General features: G+C 43.7%; 1 protein-coding gene across 4 annotated transcripts in view; it reads left to right on the top strand.

Annotated features, from left to right (window-relative positions):
• The first annotated feature begins 461 nt into the window (after positions 1-461).
• The window catches only part of rfx3 (regulatory factor X, 3 (influences HLA class II expression)), a 34,132-nt gene continuing 18,102 nt past the window's right edge, over positions 462-16,491 (top strand). For 3 of the 4 annotated variants that reach the window (XM_048235468.1, XM_048235466.1, XM_048235465.1), the window contains exons 1-3: positions 462-560; positions 13,875-13,990; positions 14,225-14,313. In XM_048235468.1, coding sequence (XP_048091425.1) covers positions 13,880-13,990; positions 14,225-14,313 — 200 coding nt within the window. In that variant the 5' untranslated portion in view covers positions 462-560; positions 13,875-13,879. The remainder of the gene's footprint in view (positions 561-13,874; positions 13,991-14,224; positions 14,314-16,491) is intronic. The other variant, XM_048235467.1, reaches the window with a different exon arrangement.

Genomic DNA, 16,491 nt, shown 5'->3' with positions numbered 1-16,491 from the left:
AAGTCCCGCCCATCGTTTCCGATCAATTACAGCTTTTTCCGCAAGCTAGTCACAGCTCTCATGCTGCTGCAGGCAGCGAGAAAGGCTAGTTTCCTCCTTCTACACAACTGTAGGCTACTAATGATTTTGGCTTTTAGGCCAAAATCCCAAGTGACCAATATGTAAATATATAAACTTCCTTGTATGTCTAAGAGAAAATACAGATGTCTCTACGAAGCCAGGGAAATATTTACTTAAGAGATTCGTAATACCTATTAGCTTGCTAACAGTGGTCCAATTTTCACTATGACTGAAAATTGTAGCCCAATTTACATTTTTAATCTCCTCCCCAAATTCACTGCCTAACCAATGTCTGTTGTCCACCGACATGTCTCCGCCTTTTCCTGACACCCAAGGTAGGTTGCGCTAAGAGGAGTTTTATAGCAACTGTTGCCCTGTGATTCAGCGCCATAGTCACCGTAGTCCTGGCGACTGTAACCCATCAACAACAACAACCTCTCGCTCCATCATTACCACCTCCACCATCCTCATCCTCATCAACACGTTAGTCTACGGTACAGGTGAATATGCTAGATCTACTACATTTTGCACATTGAAACAATTTGATGTCAAACCATTCCTTTTTTATGTCGTTAATGTAGAGTGAAGTTCAAAAATCGTGTTCTTTTGTGGATGTTTTACTGGGGGCAGCGAGCTAGCCTACCATCACTAGCTAGCTACATTAATTTCATTCATTGCTTGGCAATTGCTAGCCAGCGGTGCATGTCAACCAACACTGATGTAGTAAACGTTTTATATTTACACTTGTTACTTATGTTACGAACATTGCTGAGATTTATTCAAACAACAGATGGAGTAGCTAAATTGTTGTTGAGAATATGAGCCCTTTTAATGTTGACCCGTGTGAGTTTTCTAGTTTTTCCTGTTTTTATATTAGCCTACACGGCTAGCTACATTAACATTATCTGATGTTAGCCCATAAAAGAACTAGCCTAGCTAAGAGACAGACTACAGGGCTGCCAGCAGACCAGCGGCGAGTATGTAACTAACGTTATTTGGCCAGCTGGTATCCTATACGGGTTGGGGAAGTTCCGTTTGTCTATTGATCAGTATATGTACCTTTCAGCAGTCTAACAACGGTATCGTGCAAGTGGGCAGGTGCAATGTTATGCTTGTAAAAAAGCTAACAGTTAGCTAGGTAGTTCGCTATGATAGCTAGCTAAAGCAAATAGCCGTGGAAGCCAGCCAGCCTCAAAACTGTTACATCTGGTTCATCTTTTTTGTGGTGCTTTCTGTTATGCGTATGGTTTGTTTTTAATGAGTCAGTCAACTTTGAAGAGTTGGTAGATCAGCGTCTGTCAACTAAAGTGTGCTCCGCTTGCTGAAGTATAGAGAGTTCTGTTTTGCAACACCCACCAGTTAGTATTTTTTGGGTTCACTTGCCAGGTAGCTAACAAGCTAGAAATTCGTTGCGGTTCGGTCTTTCTAGCTGGCCGACCAGGTTAGCTGTGGCTAGCTAGCTAAATTGGCTTCTCCTTTTGTGTAATTTGTGGTCGTGCGCGAGTAGCAAGTTGGCTACCGCTAGCTGCAACAGACAGAACAGGCGAATCTCAAGTGTTACTAGCAATCTTCAAATGTTAACATAACGCGACATTGTAAAGTAGTTCATCTACAGCTTGTCTGAACTGCCTCGCAGTTTCGTTATTCATTTTGGATAACGTTAGTAGAAATAAGTAAATCAGTTGGTGCTTAAGCTAAGTAGCCTGATTTTCCCTTTAAAAGTAACGTTAGCTAACATTACCTAGTCAAATTGGATGCATTGTTTTGGCACAGCATCACTTTGTAGTTGATAAGGTAAGAAACGTATAGCTGAATAGTACCTCATTCCCCTTTTTCCAATGTGTATTCTGGAGTTGAGTAGGCAGTTCATACATTTATCATGTCAGCGCAACGTAATTGCTAACGTTAGCCAAGTTGGAAAATGTATTAACCTCAGTTAGTTACGTTAAAGCAGACATATGTATAGCGATGCACCAAATGTCGTTTCGGTAGATTGAATAAGCGTTCTCTCACGAGTTTCGGGCCTAGCCTTAGTCAAGGCTGATTCTCCATCAATTGTCCGCAGTGTGCTAAGCTATTAAACGTCAGCAACACCTGCTGCAAGTATCACAGTAGCAAGTTTCTTTTTTGTGGACCTGTTGCAATTGTACACTATTCGAGAGACCTCTTAACATAATTCGTTTCCTGAGACTTTATTGCGAGCATCTTGATATCTAAAATATGTAGAAGGACGTGTTTGTAGTTTTGTAAAAACGCAAGGTTTACCAACTCTGTATGATATTTACAGGTTAAGATTTTGGAGCCCATAATGTGGAATTCCTCTAAACCATCTACTGAAATAGAACAAAGTAAAAAGACAATTTATTTGTTTTGACCTGTAAGACATCTTCAGCATGTTTCTGGGTGTTGTTGCATCAGCATTCTTTCCTCTTTTCTTATCCTCTTTTTTCCTAAGTCTTTGCTCCACTGGGTGTATTTCCCTGGTCCCAGAGCCCCTGTTGTCTTCATTAAGGGATGGGAACAGGTGTGTTGTATGTTCAGGAGAGGGAGGGGCTCAGGTGCTTACATGGATGAGGGAGGAGAGTTGGTCATCTAATTAATTATGTGCTAGGCAGATGATTTTAAGGGCAGCCGTGGCCCACTGGTTAGCACTCTGGACTTGTAACCGGAGGGTTGCCGGTTCGAGCCCTGACCAGTGGGCCGCGGCTGAAGTGCCCTTGAGCAAGGCACCTAACCCCTCACTGCTCCCCGAGCGCCGCCGTTGTAGCAGGCAGCTCACTGCGCCGGGATGAGTGTGTGCTTCACCTCACTGTGTGCTGTTTGTGTTTCACTAATTCACCGATTGGGTTAAATGCAGAGACCAATTTTTTTTTTTTTGTTCTTAATAATTGGTACAGAATCAAACCAATGTCATTGTAGCAATGGTAGATGGAAGTAACTCATTCCGATCTGCAGGTGGATTGCACGTGGCTGCAAAATAATACAGCCAAACCAAGAATGGCAATGTGCATTCGTGTTACCATGGCAACAAAAAGTACCTGTGTACATCCACATCTCCAACCTTGATGGAGGGAAAAATCCATATCATTTCAGGTCAAATGGTCTGTTAATGACCACACAATGACATGCAACACATATACCATTTCAAATGGTCTAAATTTGAAATTGAAACACTTGTGAATCAACAAATAATTATTTAGTGTACAGGAACCAAGTAAAGTTTATACTTCTAGCTGTAATGTATTTAAGATTACCAGCATCCAACATCAGCCTGCCTTTCCCCACTCATCAAGAACCTTAACATATTCATATATGGTGACAGGAGGTGAAAGCACCCATCCCAAAATGAAATGTGATGTTGCCAGATGTAGTGTGGTCTCAATTAATTGCCATCCATAGTTTATTTTATCAGTCTAAAGAGCACAGTTTTACCAAAACATAGTGTCATAGTGCATATAATTGTATTGTTGCATCCCCTGTAATGCACACAAATGTCAAGGTTTCTGATGAAGAGTTTCTGTCACCGTCTCATGACTGCAGTATGCACCTTGCCAGGCACCTTTGGGAAGTGATGTGTGAGGTGGTGCGAGTTGTCACTCAGGCTCGCTAGCACAGTGAAAACAAAATGCCTCCCTCCCAGCCATCTGTTGCGCACTCTCGTTTGCGTCTTCCCTCTCGTTCTCGTTTTCCCTATTTCTCTCCTCCCACCTCAGTCCTGCTGAGTCCAGCTGGAGCCCTGTCTATGCCCCCTCCCCTCCCCCCTTTCCCCACCCCACCCCACCCCACAGTATGAGGATGGCAAGGATTTGCAGGGCACTAGTTATCAGCTCACGTTACCCACTCATCTGAAGTCAGGTGCGCCACAGACGCAGGGCCAGGCCACCTGTCCCGTGGATCCCGTTCCCTCTCCAATCACTTAGAGGGAGGGCCAGTTGATTCAATTATTCATTTGAGGGGTCATTTTCACCGCCTGCCACCGTTTCAAATGCAACGGTGCTCGCTAGTTTGAACTGGCCCCTGCTTGGTGGTTTTGTGATCGAGCGAATTGACCGCCATCGATTAGAATGCTTTCATAACATCTGGAATATACTTATACTTATATACTTATACTAGTTTGAACTGGCCCCTGCTTGGTGGTTTTGTGATCGAGCGAATTGACCGCCATCGATTAGAATAACAGGGTGGTGCACACTTATGAAAGAGGAAATTATAATTGGGGGAGGGGTGGTGGTGGTACGGTGATCGCTTCAATAGAGACAATGGTTTTCCAAGAAGGTAGCCTGACACAGGTTGAAGTTTGGTTCATGTTTAAGCCTATATTAACATACTTTGTGCTTTGTTGCACTTGCATAGATGTCTTTCATAACATCCAAAACATTTTAAAGAAATTTGACTTCCTCCCTTGGCTAGGATTGCGGTCAGTCAGGACAGGCACAGGGGCTTTGCTCTGGTTACGTGTGTGTGTGTGTCCTTGAGGCCACAGGAGTGCCAGGGAGCACAGGGCTTAAGTGGGCCTCACGGGAGCACATAAAGAGAACCAAGGTGAGGGGAGGCAGGGAGTGTGTGTGTGTGTGTGTGTGTTGGGGAGGCAGGGAGTTTGTGTGTGTGTGTGTATGTGTTGGGGGGGGAGTTTGGGGTTTCCAGAGCTGAGGCAGGCAGGCAGACAGGTTTGTGTTTATACAGTCCCCCCCCACCCCACAGCCACACACACCAAAACACACTCTCTCTCTCTCTCTCTCTCTCCATCTCTTTCTTTCTTTTTCTTTATTTCTCTCTCTCTCTCTCTCTCCATCCCCCCTGCAGTTTCTATTGATGTTATGTGCAGCAAACAGTGATGATGTACTCTAGGGCCTTTTAACTAATCTTGTTTGCTCTATTTTTATTTATTGGCCGGATTTGCATGCATCATATCCTGAATAAATGTAATTACGTATGTTTATCTTGTCCAGTTTGTTTCCCTAGACACTTTTTCATAATCTCCTTTATACGTTTCACCATAAGAAGAAGAAAAAACACATTAAAGAGCAGGCGAGGATAGTGTGGAGGAGATTTTGGCAGAAGACACTTCACCTCCGTGCTACTCTCATGTCCAAATTCTGGACCTTTTACATGTTATGATTTGAAGTGTGCTAATATAAAATGAGGTTGGTCTCTCTGGTCAGTTTTAAGTCTGAAAGTTAAAAGTAGCCAAGCACTGTGTGTGTTTTGTTGGCTATGTCGACACCTCTCCAGTATGCTCCGGCCATGCTGTGTTATCAAGACATTCAGACTAGGGGAAGGATCAGGGGATGTTGAGATCACCAGAACAAACAACACCTGTAGTCCTCAGGTAGATGAGGGGGAGCCAGTGGCACCATCTCCACGGAGAGCCACAGGTTTAATTAGCCTGCAGGGACCTGGTCATAGAAATAGTGATGAGGGGGAGGGGTTGGAGTCATCCGGAGAGTTCTGTGTCATTCGAATCTTCTTAGAGCTATGGTGTAGCAAGCTGTAGTAATAATGAGGTTTGTTAAAAGCATTACGTGTGCCAGAGCTTTTACCTCGGCCCTCGGTGTCTTCCTCTGCATCCTAAGTGTTCCATGCACATTGAGCGCTACACAAAGGCGGTGGGTTTCACACAGACGTGTGCCTTGGGTCAGTGTCGAGTGCTGTGCGGGGAACACCCACGTGTGGTGTGCCTCGTCCAGGGGAGATTGAGGGGCCAGTGGTGAGGGTGGGAAAGAACCGGCAGGTGAATTGAGGCAGGCAAACACGTGTGGTGAACTCGAGACCCAGCCAGCTAATTGGGGCCAATATGGACATGAAGCTGCATGAAGTTGGGAGGCAGGATTCTAAGTGATTAATTATTAACAGGTTTTATGGTGTGTGTGTGTGTGTGTGTATTTGGGGTGTGTGTGGTCTTGTAGACAGAGCGGGCAGCCCTCTCTGGAACAGCACACAGGTTAAGAGCTGGGCAGCGCGTTCTCCACAGCTCCCTGTGGGAGGATGGGCATCGGGGCAGGCAGGATTTTGAGCAAGGATTTAGCCGAAAAAAAAAAACAAGATTGGTAACGGCCACATCCAGGACTGCCTCATAAAAACAGATTAACACTTCCTCCTTTGCCCAAGGAAGGGAATTGTCAGTAATTAGAGGACTGGGCCTATTGAGCACATGTGCCATCAAAAAATATATCATTATTTTAGGTTAGAAGATGTGTAAATAAACAGGCTACCTTATGCCATTTCAGTGGCTAACGTCGATGTTAAAATTCATTGCAGTTGCATTCGAGTGTGTGTGGGTTTTTTTTTTTTTTTTACTAGCCCAATATATGGGTGGCACGGGTGTAAATGGCAAATATTTTTGGTGAAATGTCATTTCATTAGATAGGGGCTTAATGGTTTTCTAATGACAGGATTTCTAATGACATTAAATAATAATGAAGGCTTTTATTGCTTTGCGCTTGGTATGCATTTTGGCATTAGGTTTATTTCAATCCCTCGCCATAACCGAAAAACACTTAGAGAGCCGTGTTGCGTTTTATCCAACCCACCGAAGTGGGCGCTGTGAAGCTTGTTCAGTATGCGTAATGTACTGGAAAACAGTGAGGCTGGGATATGCATTAACATAGCCGCACGTACACACGCACAAACACAATCACTGCTACAGGTGTCAGGTGTTCATGTCTATGAAGTACCTCCTGAGTGTAGGCCATGCCTAGGCTATTGATTGTGCCGTTCTCTGCTATTTTGCAGACTAACACATTGATGGGTTTAGCATAGAATAGCTTTTGAGTGCACCGATGTTGTTTTTCCTCCTTATAGACTCTCCTACAGCACACAGACCCGTGTTTCCCACAGAATTGAAGTCTATTTGTGGTGGTAGGTTTGCAGAATTAACTTGAATGCAACAGTTTTTAACAAATTAGTGCAGCGTGGTTATGATGCTAACCAGATTTAAGAACAATTTAGTACAACCTGGAAAATCATTGTGTGGTGGTCAATGTTGATATTGTGGTGGGCCGCCACAAATAACTCAATGTATGGGAAACACTGCAGATGTTAGGTTCTATAGTGTGGAATCTAAGTGATCTACTGTGTCACCTGATGTACTGATCTATTGTACTGCAGCATTTGAATGTTGTATTGATTACTTATATTGTAAAGCTCTTTATAGGTTGCTCACAGTGTTAATCTGTGCAAGCATGAGCCAGCCTTCATCTCAGGTGTTTTGTATTTATTTTTATCCCTCTGAGTAGGATTCTGAAAATCTGGTTGAGCTTCTAATAAAACACAGATTTAAACCAAACAATCTTCTCTATGTAAGGGATAATGTATAGAACGCCGGTCATTATTGGGAAAATAAGTCCCGACAGGGCGAATTGTTCCGCCCTGAAGGGACTTATTTTCCCAATAATGACCGGCGTTCTATAAATTATCCCGCTTATTACACGGCTACTTGCCAAAACGAAATAATAAACTCCCCACAATATGAATTTAGGCTACATAGCCTAGCCTATTTGTTACCGTTCATCGTGGCATTTGCTGAAATAGTTTGCAACAACACGCTGAACTTGAATCAAACATTCTTTAGAACACAGCTGATCAACCGTCTGCTTTCACTTTTGAATAAAGTTCCAGTCCTTGCGTAGGGATATGAAGTACCTGAATTATAAGCACAAACTCCGTTGCCATTGACAGCGGTCATAATTTTTTTCAGAGGTCATTTCCCAAAAAATAATGACCGCTAGAACTTTGGGAAATCCCATTCAAGTCAATGGAACGTTCTACTTGCCTTGTGAAGAGCCGTGTAATAAGACTAGATAATTAGACTCAATTTAGTGTATTCCCCCCTCCCCCTCCGCAAACAGGAGCAATGTAGTTCAACAGCAGCGAAGGCTGAGGGGACAAGATAAAATAGGATTTTAATTACTTTCACATTGTTAAAGACAAACTCTGGAGGAGAGGTCAGGTGAGGGAGTGAATGCCTTATAAGTTGTTGTGAGGCTGCTCCAGAAGCGATGTTAATCTTCACAAATGGCAAGAACCAAATTTAGATGCGGGCTGGTGTTCGGAAGGACATGCTCCTGCTTTAAGCTAAACGTGTTGTGTACTGTTATAAGGTCGAAATGGCAATGGCTTACGAAGACAACAGTGGTGACTGTGATATAGGCGAGGATAGTGCTTGAGATCCGACCAGTAGGCACGGCTGAAGTGCCCTTGAGCAAGGCACCTAACCCCTCACTGCTCCCCGAGCGCCGCTGTTGTTGCAGGCAGCTCACTGCACCGGGATTAGTGTGTGCTTCACTTCACTGTGTGTTCACTGTGTGCTAGGTGTGTTTTCCTAATTCACGGATTGGGATAAATGCAGAGACCAAATTTCCCTCACGGGATAAAAAGAGTATATATACTTATACTTATACTATACTTGAGATGGCAGAGCCACAGCGTATCATGAAGGGGTTTGTGTAGCTGTGGGTCAGATGGATGACGTACTCTAATCTAAACGATTACGATCTGTGTATGTATTGCAGAAGATGTGTCAGCACTCGAGGTGGGTGCGAGAAAATGCGTGTGTGTGTGTGTGTGTGTGTGTGTGATATGTACAGTAGTCTATGCAGTGGTGGGTGTGGTGTTTCTAATTCAAGGGTTGCTGGTGTGTGATGTAAAAGCTGTTAGTGTGATGTGTGTGAGCGTGCATGTGCGTATGTGTGCTTGAGATGCACAGTTGTAAGTGTGTTGGTGGGTGTGTGGTGTTTCTAATCCTAGGGTTGCTGGTGTGATGTGTAAGGTGTGTGTGTGTGTTCATGAATTCTACCTGTGCCAGGTGTGCTGAGTCCTCTCTGTGGTGCAGCAGATGGACAGAAGGAGATAAGGAATCCTATCAGTGACTTCCCCCGTAATCATAAGTCACCTTTATCACACAGAAAGCACACAGACAGCTGTGTGTGTGTGTGTGTGTGTGTGTGTGTGTGTGTGTGTGTGTGTGTGTGTGTGTGTGTGTGTGTGTGTGTGTGTGTGTGTAAGGGCTTTCAGATATAACCTCCGGAGTATATGCGGAGGTTTGTCAAACAGAGGTCCTACTAGGGCTGGGATAAACGATTATTTTTTAAATGATTAATCTAGCGATTATTTTTTGATGCATCGATTAATCTAACAATTCATTGTTTCAATCCAGTCGATTTCAATTCGATTATCGATTATCTCCCCATTAATTGACATAGCAATTTATGCATGTTGATTTACATATCTGAATGGAAAAACATGAATTCCTTAACATTGCAATATATGTTTCTTGCTCTTAAAATTTCAAAGTAAAAGACTATACAAGTGCAAAGTAATGCATTCTTAGTCAGAGGTAGCATTCAACAAAGTTCACTTAGTGCCTGTCACTTTAAGAGTTTGTGAGGAAACCCTTGCAATTGTAACACTAACAACACAGTTAAAAGGCTGCTGATTGAGCAATTCATACATAGCCTAGTTAGTTCAAATAACGTTCCGTACTTCTCCTTGGGACAATCACTTTTAAGTCTTGGAAAACACTTTTCCATTTACATCGAGATTTTGCAAACATTCAGTGTCAGAGTCAATAAAATGAGCCCTGCATGAGTAACGAAATTGACAAGGAGCTGTAAGTAAGCATGCTAAACTCGGCATCCAAACAGTACTCTAACATTAGCTTTGAGATACTGCTTGATTGCATAACTTAGTTTAGTCTCCTCAATGTACTATGTTGTGATAAGACCTTAGCAGAGTTAACTTTAATGCAGCAGTTTTGAACAAATTTGTGCAGCATGGTCACGATGCTAAGCGGATTTTATAGCAATTTAGCCAGCCATGTTCTATGCAATGTTTCTATGTGGCAACAACAATCCTTCAACAATCGTGAATGAATATTTTGTTAAATGCACATGCAGAGGAGGGGCAGCGGGCTTGTTATGAGAAAGAGTGGATGGGGCAAGGAAAGGCTGTGTGCGTAAAACACGCAGCTCAATGAAAGGATTTTATCTCATCTTTAATTTAAATAGTACAACATAGAACATCAATGTGTGACGGCCGGTTTTGATTTCGTGGTACTCCTCCAGAGATTAGTCAACGTATGGGAAACACTGAAGGTGTAAAATTAAAAATATTTGGCGGCACACGTTATATGCTTGCTATTTACCCACTCGCGTTGCTACTACACTCTGGCGGGTGTTTTGGGTCTGACGAATCGACGTGCATATTTTTGTGTGACGTATTTTTTGCGTCAACATCATCGATTACGTCGACGCGTTGTCCCAGCCCTACTTGGTTGAGTATTATAGTTTTAAAGTCACTTAATTGTTCTAAAAAGCCTTTCAAACGTGTCAATGACGTCATTCATTAGCATGATCATAGCATAGCATAGCATCAATGCTAGCGTGTTATGGGCATCAACGACCCAACCTGTAAGAAAACGAAAGGACATGACTCCCGGATTATTTCACTTTTGATTGATAATCCATATCCATTTTGCGAAAAAAAAAAAAATCTGAGGGTTTCAGTTGTTAAATAGGTGAAAACAATAAATGTAGCCATGTCGCTCCAAAGGACCCCATGTATTTTGGACTGCCACATCGCCATCTAGGTGAACTCTGGTGAACTGCAGCCAAATTCGGTTTGTATGGGATTAATAGAGAGTGGGGAGGCTCTCCGTAGACGGGCTCTGGTCCTACCCTTCGGATGATTCAGATATGATGCTAACCTGCGGACCTTATACTGACCTTATACGGACTTATGTGTGAACGACATACACGCACATTACAGAATCTCTGTGTGGTTGTCAAGTGAGGGGTGGGGGCTTGTAGAGTTCACAAGAGGCGAGATAACGCAGAATATATGCGGCCGCTGTCATAGCTGCTGTTTGTTTACAAAGTGTATGCATTATGTAGGCTAAAGAATTAAAATCTATTGTGCGTAGGCTAATACTTGAAGTAGTCACGTAAGGGCGCACTTGAAATTGACCTACAGTATTTGTATGTGTGCTTCGAATAAACACATTTATCTGTTTTCAACGTTATGTAGCAGAATTACTTGACTATGGAACCCCAAATCTGGTTTGCGTTGGAGAGAGCATGCACAAACTTTATGGTATCAGCCAATTAAGTAGGCTAACTCAAGACTTCAAGGCCATCATATACAATGTTTTTAAGCAACAAACAAAATACTAACATAACAGTGAAGTGGTTCGTTTTTCATGGTTTATTTTTCCAAAAGCATCCTCTCCCCATGTGTCTTGCATTTACGTAAGGAGCTTGGAACAAAGTTGGGTTTTCTTCGTTTTCATTTTCTCTAGGCATATTAAGGCTGCTGCCTTTTCAGCGCCTTCTGCTTATAATGATTTGGTCTTTTGAATTCCTTTGGCCTAGCGATGCAGTTGTAGGCTACATCAACGTGTCTCTTGCCGTTCTCTTCATGTGTTCTATCAAAATGTTGTCTGCCCTCATGGACAGTAGCTCCGTGATGTCTGCATCTTTCCAGGTCGGAGATTTCCTGGACAGCACTATGCCACTCGATCATAACACTGGCATTTAACTCAGATCTAACCACATGGATGCACGAAAGAAATGTCACCGACACGCCCTCTCACTAGGTGTGAATTTTAACCGCATGTTCTATGCTTCGTTCAGACACAGCACATTTACATAATGTCCGGAGGAAATACTAGGGGTGGAGCAGTAGAACAACCGGCTAAGTTTGGACTTCCATATGACTGTTTATGTCATTCAGATATACGGCCCCACCGTTTAACGTCCGCCGAACCGCCGGTCTTATACTTGTGTGTGTGTGGGGTCCTTCTCAAAGTCAAAGTCAGCTTTATTGTCAATTTCTTCACATGTTCCAGACATACAAAGAGATCGAAATTACGTTTCTCACTATCCCACGGTGAAGACAAGACATATTTTACCAATTTAGGTCCACAGACAAACATAACATTCAAGTAAACAAAAAAGTAAGTAAATAAGTAAATAAGAGGGCACATATAATAATGAAAAAATAAGAGCAGCAAAATGTGGTTGAAATTGTGCATAGACAGTCAATAAAAATACTAGTGCAAATTCAGGCCAATAAAGGCTTGGGTAGTTCTGTTTGACCTAAGTAAGAAGAAAGTGGCATAGTGGTGCAAGTTATGTAAGAGCAGCAGAAGTGTTGTGTTTCAGGACAACAACACCAGTTGTAAAGTGTGCAAGTGTGCAAGTGGAGTAGTGCAGGCGGCCATTTTTGGGTCCAATGTCCAGGATGTTATGTAGCTGAGGGTGGAGGGGGGAGAGGAGGGAGAGAGTTCAGCATCCCACGGGCTTGGTGTATGAAGCTGTTGGTGAGTCTGGTAGTGCGGGAGCGCAGGCTTCTGTACCTCTTCCCAGAGGGCAGTAGATCAAACAGATTGTGAGCGGGGTGACTTGCATCACTCACAATTTTGGTCGCCTTGCGGGTGAGGTGGGTGGTGTAAATGTCCTTCAGGGAGGGGAGTGAAGCTGTGTGTGTGTGTGTGTGTGTGTGTGTTCCTTCTTCTGTGTGTGTCCTTCTTCTGCGTGTGTGTGTGTGTGTGTGTGTGTGTGTGTTCCTTCTTCTGTGTGTGTCCTTCTTCTGCGTGTGTGTGTGTGTGTGTTCCTTCTTCTGTGTGTGTCCTTCTTCTGCGTGTGTGTGTGTGTGTGTGTGTGTGTTCCTTCTTCTGTGTGTGTCCTTCTTCTGCGTGTGTGTGTGTGTGTGTGTGTGTGGTCCTTCTTCTGTGTGTGTGTCCTTCCTCTGTGTGTGTGTGTGTGGTCCTTCTTCTGTGTGTGTGTGTGTGTGTCCTCCTTCTGTGTGTGTGTGTGTGTGTGTGTGGTCCTTCTTCTGTAACGTTATTTTTGATAGTTTCCGTGCTATTCTCTTAGTCCTTTTTACTGCTTTCAAGTCGGCCGATGTTGTTAACGTCTGTCCATTGGGAGCTTGCTATGGCTAGCTTTTGCCCTGGGCCTCTTACATCCTTCCCATCCATCTGGAGCCGGTGCTGCACTTCGCTGTCTGGTCGAGGGGATTTCTCGGGACAGTAGCTGGAGCTACTCTGCGAAAGATCTGCCGAGGCCGCCGAGCTGTTTCTGACCTGTGAGCTGCCATGCTAACTGCATGGAGTCTGGATTGAGCACACTAACTTTAACGTTGAAAAACTGCATTACGGACCAACAAACTGTCGCTGTTATAAGTCCACCGAGTTGCTGATCTACGGGATCGCCCACGACTTTCGGACTGGTGTGCTTCCAGTGATCTCCAGACTAGCAGGGCCTGGCAGTCTGGAGACAACGAGAACGCCAGGCCCTGCTAGTCTAGAGTGTAAAGAACTTTGTTGCCGTTGCATCGGTTGTGGAGACACAGCTGTGCGCAGTTTCACGCGAGTTATCATTGCCCTTGGACATTTTCAGCCGGTTGGATTCTATTTTTATTTTTTATTTATTTTATTTATTAATTTGTTTGTTGTCTGTCTTGTATGTATTGGTGTCACGGGTACGCTGGCGACTACGCCGCTCCGTCCGCTATTGTCTTTGTTAGTCTATGTGTCAATGACGATGTCTTAGCCTATATGTGGAGCGCTTTGGGTTGCACTCTGTGCACGTTAAATGCGCTATACAAATAAAACTGACTTGACTTGACTTGTAAGCAGACGTAAACCCCACCGGGGGTGCGCGCATCGTTCATATCCATGTCCACGGATTTGAATTCAACCCATGGTCCCACCCCATCTCTCTCACTTGTTTCGTATTAATGTCCTACTGTCCTATTTGGAAAAAAAGGAAAACCCGTTCTCCTGTATCTCACAAAGTGTGTGTGTGTGTGTGCAGGCGCCATGCAAACGCCCGAGGCCGGCGCTGACTCGTCCACGGTGCCCCTCCAGACCAGCGTGCAGCCGGCCGTTTCCGCACAGCAAGGGGTCTCTCAGGTGCCCGTCCAGCAGCAGGTGTGTGTGAGAGAGAGAGAGAGAGAGAGAGAGAGAGAGTTAATGTGTCACTGCTGTTATGTGTGTTATTAATGTGTGCTATTATTGTGTGTGTACGTACATGGCGTGTTAGTCCATCACTAATGTTTGTTGTGACCTTAATTTGTGTGTGTGTGTGTGTGTTCTGTGTGTATGTTTGCATTTCTGTGTGTGTGAGAGAGAGAGTAATGTTTGCCCTGTCTCTGATCTGTACAGGCTCAGACTGTTCAGCAGGTGCAGCATGTGTATCCTGCACAAGTTCAGTATGTTGAGGAGAACAACGGTGTCTACTCCAATGGAACCATGTGAGTACCTCCTCCTTTCCTCTCTCTCCCTCTCTGTCTGTCCATCCCTCTCTCTCCCTCTCTGTCTGTCCTTTCCTCTCTCTCCCTCTCTGTCTGTCCTTTCCTCTCTCTCCCTCTTTGTCTGTCTGTCTGACTGACTGGTGTCACAAAAATATGTTTTTCTTGGACTGTTTCTTTTGTTTATTCTATGTGAGGAGTCACCTGACAGTGACCTGAAGTACTCACAAGTACATCTATAATGATCTCCCCACAATGACACTGGTGTGTGTGTGTGTGTGTGTGCACGTGTGTGTGTGTGTGTGTGTGCACGTGTGTGTGCTGAGGGAGACTAAAGACACTGGTATTGGGATGTGGCACTTACAAGGGCTTTGTATTCAACACACACACCCCTTGTGTCTCTTAATGCGTATGCAAAGCTAAACGTATTTTCATGTGATGACTTGTAGTAGCAGACACACCTGTCAACACTTGGGCTCCTGAAAGGCACTTTCTACTGCAGCTTCTGCTCGGATGCGCCTATCTGCTGCAGGCCAGAGGAACAGTGTGTGTGATTCCACAGTGTGGCCCAGAAACGTAACATCTGATTCTGTCAATCCTAGAAGACACCATTCAAATGCATATAACCCAGTGTTTCTCAAACTTTTTTTCTGGGGACCCACTTTTTAAAAATGACAGACTATCGCGACCCAACTCGTGACTGTGGTAGTTAACAAACTAGATCAGTGGTTCTCAAACTTTTTCTTTCATTCCCCACTTTGAACAAGGGGGCATTCTCAAGCCCCACCTGTCCCTCATCGCTCTAAGAAAGTGGTAGGTCAAGCTTAAAATTGTCAAATTTATTGAAATAATGACAAGTTCTAAATATATCTTCTTCAACAGAGTTAAAATCAGCTGGTGCTGCAGACATAATAATAAATAAATACATAACACACATATTTCTGTTTTCCAGCAACATATTAGGAAGCATAGGCCATTTTGCAGCATTGTACAATATATTAAATGAAATACCAACATGCTGCATTAAATGGATCCATAATACAGTCATACTGAGCACTGCTGGTTGGGAAATATTTTTGAAATAAACTTTGCAGGGATGTGATGTAGGCCTACTGTTTAATACATGGGATCACAAGAGTGGCTCCCAATCAGACGCTTCAGCGATTTCGCTCAGAAATCTCAAAGGCATAATACTGTCGCGATCGAGGCGCGTATCCCTCCAAATGTATCGCTAAGATATATCACATATATCGCTAAGATAGGCCAGCTTCGTCAAGAAATGTTCATTAGTGAACGTGCTTGCAGATTCAAACATGCGCTCTTCCTCCAAGAAGAGGCTAATTGAGCTCAAACACGCCACGACAGCACTTTACCTCGGAAAGCCATCTTGCCTCGCTGTGAAACAGTACAGCCATTTGGTCAGCTACCATCTCTTATAGAAGTCGCGGAGAATAGACGCTTTTAAGGGCGGGGTTTTGATGAAATTCACCACTCTCACAACAACGTTCAAAATCTCATGTAGGTCGGGACTAACTAAGCTGCCTTGACACGAGCACTTCCCTGTGAATAACACCGTGCGTCCATTCCGCATCGAGTGCTACCTGGGCCCTGTAAAAAACTCCTGTTTTTCACGTCAGTTCGCGCCCACCTGGCATGTCTCCGCGACCCAGTAGTGGGTCGTGACCCACAGTTTGAGAAACGCTGATATAACCACTCATTCAGTCAGTCATTGCTTGTTAAAATCCACTGTTCCATATGCCCCATCCAGAAACCCAGATTTGTTGGATCTCTCTGCTATATACAGTATTCCCTAACCGTTTTACAACCATAGACCATCTGAACGCCCACACAGAGTCCAAATATGAGCATAATTTGGATATAAAACTGTAGGTTATTGCCAGTACAAATGCTCAGCTGACAGTGACATACATTCAGAAATCCTAAACATTTATGTTTATTTATACCACAGCTTTGTAGAGTCCTCGATTGTGACCCATATTAAAGAAGGTTATAAATATAATCACTATTTATTGTTCATTCTTTTAGTGTTACTATTGCTTTGCCAAAGCAGTTGATATACATGTTTCATTTTCAGAAACAAGAGCATATTGATTTGCTCTATTGGCCTGTAAAAGCTTCCTATAAACCTGACAGCTTTTAATGTGCTTTGTGTTGTGTAGT

This window comes from Alosa alosa, chromosome 23 (assembly GCF_017589495.1).
Source record: "Alosa alosa isolate M-15738 ecotype Scorff River chromosome 23, AALO_Geno_1.1, whole genome shotgun sequence".
Lineage (NCBI taxonomy): Eukaryota > Metazoa > Chordata > Actinopteri > Clupeiformes > Clupeidae > Alosa > Alosa alosa.
The sequence above is the reverse complement of the archived record's forward strand: the minus strand, read 5'-3'. Positions and strand labels throughout refer to the sequence as shown.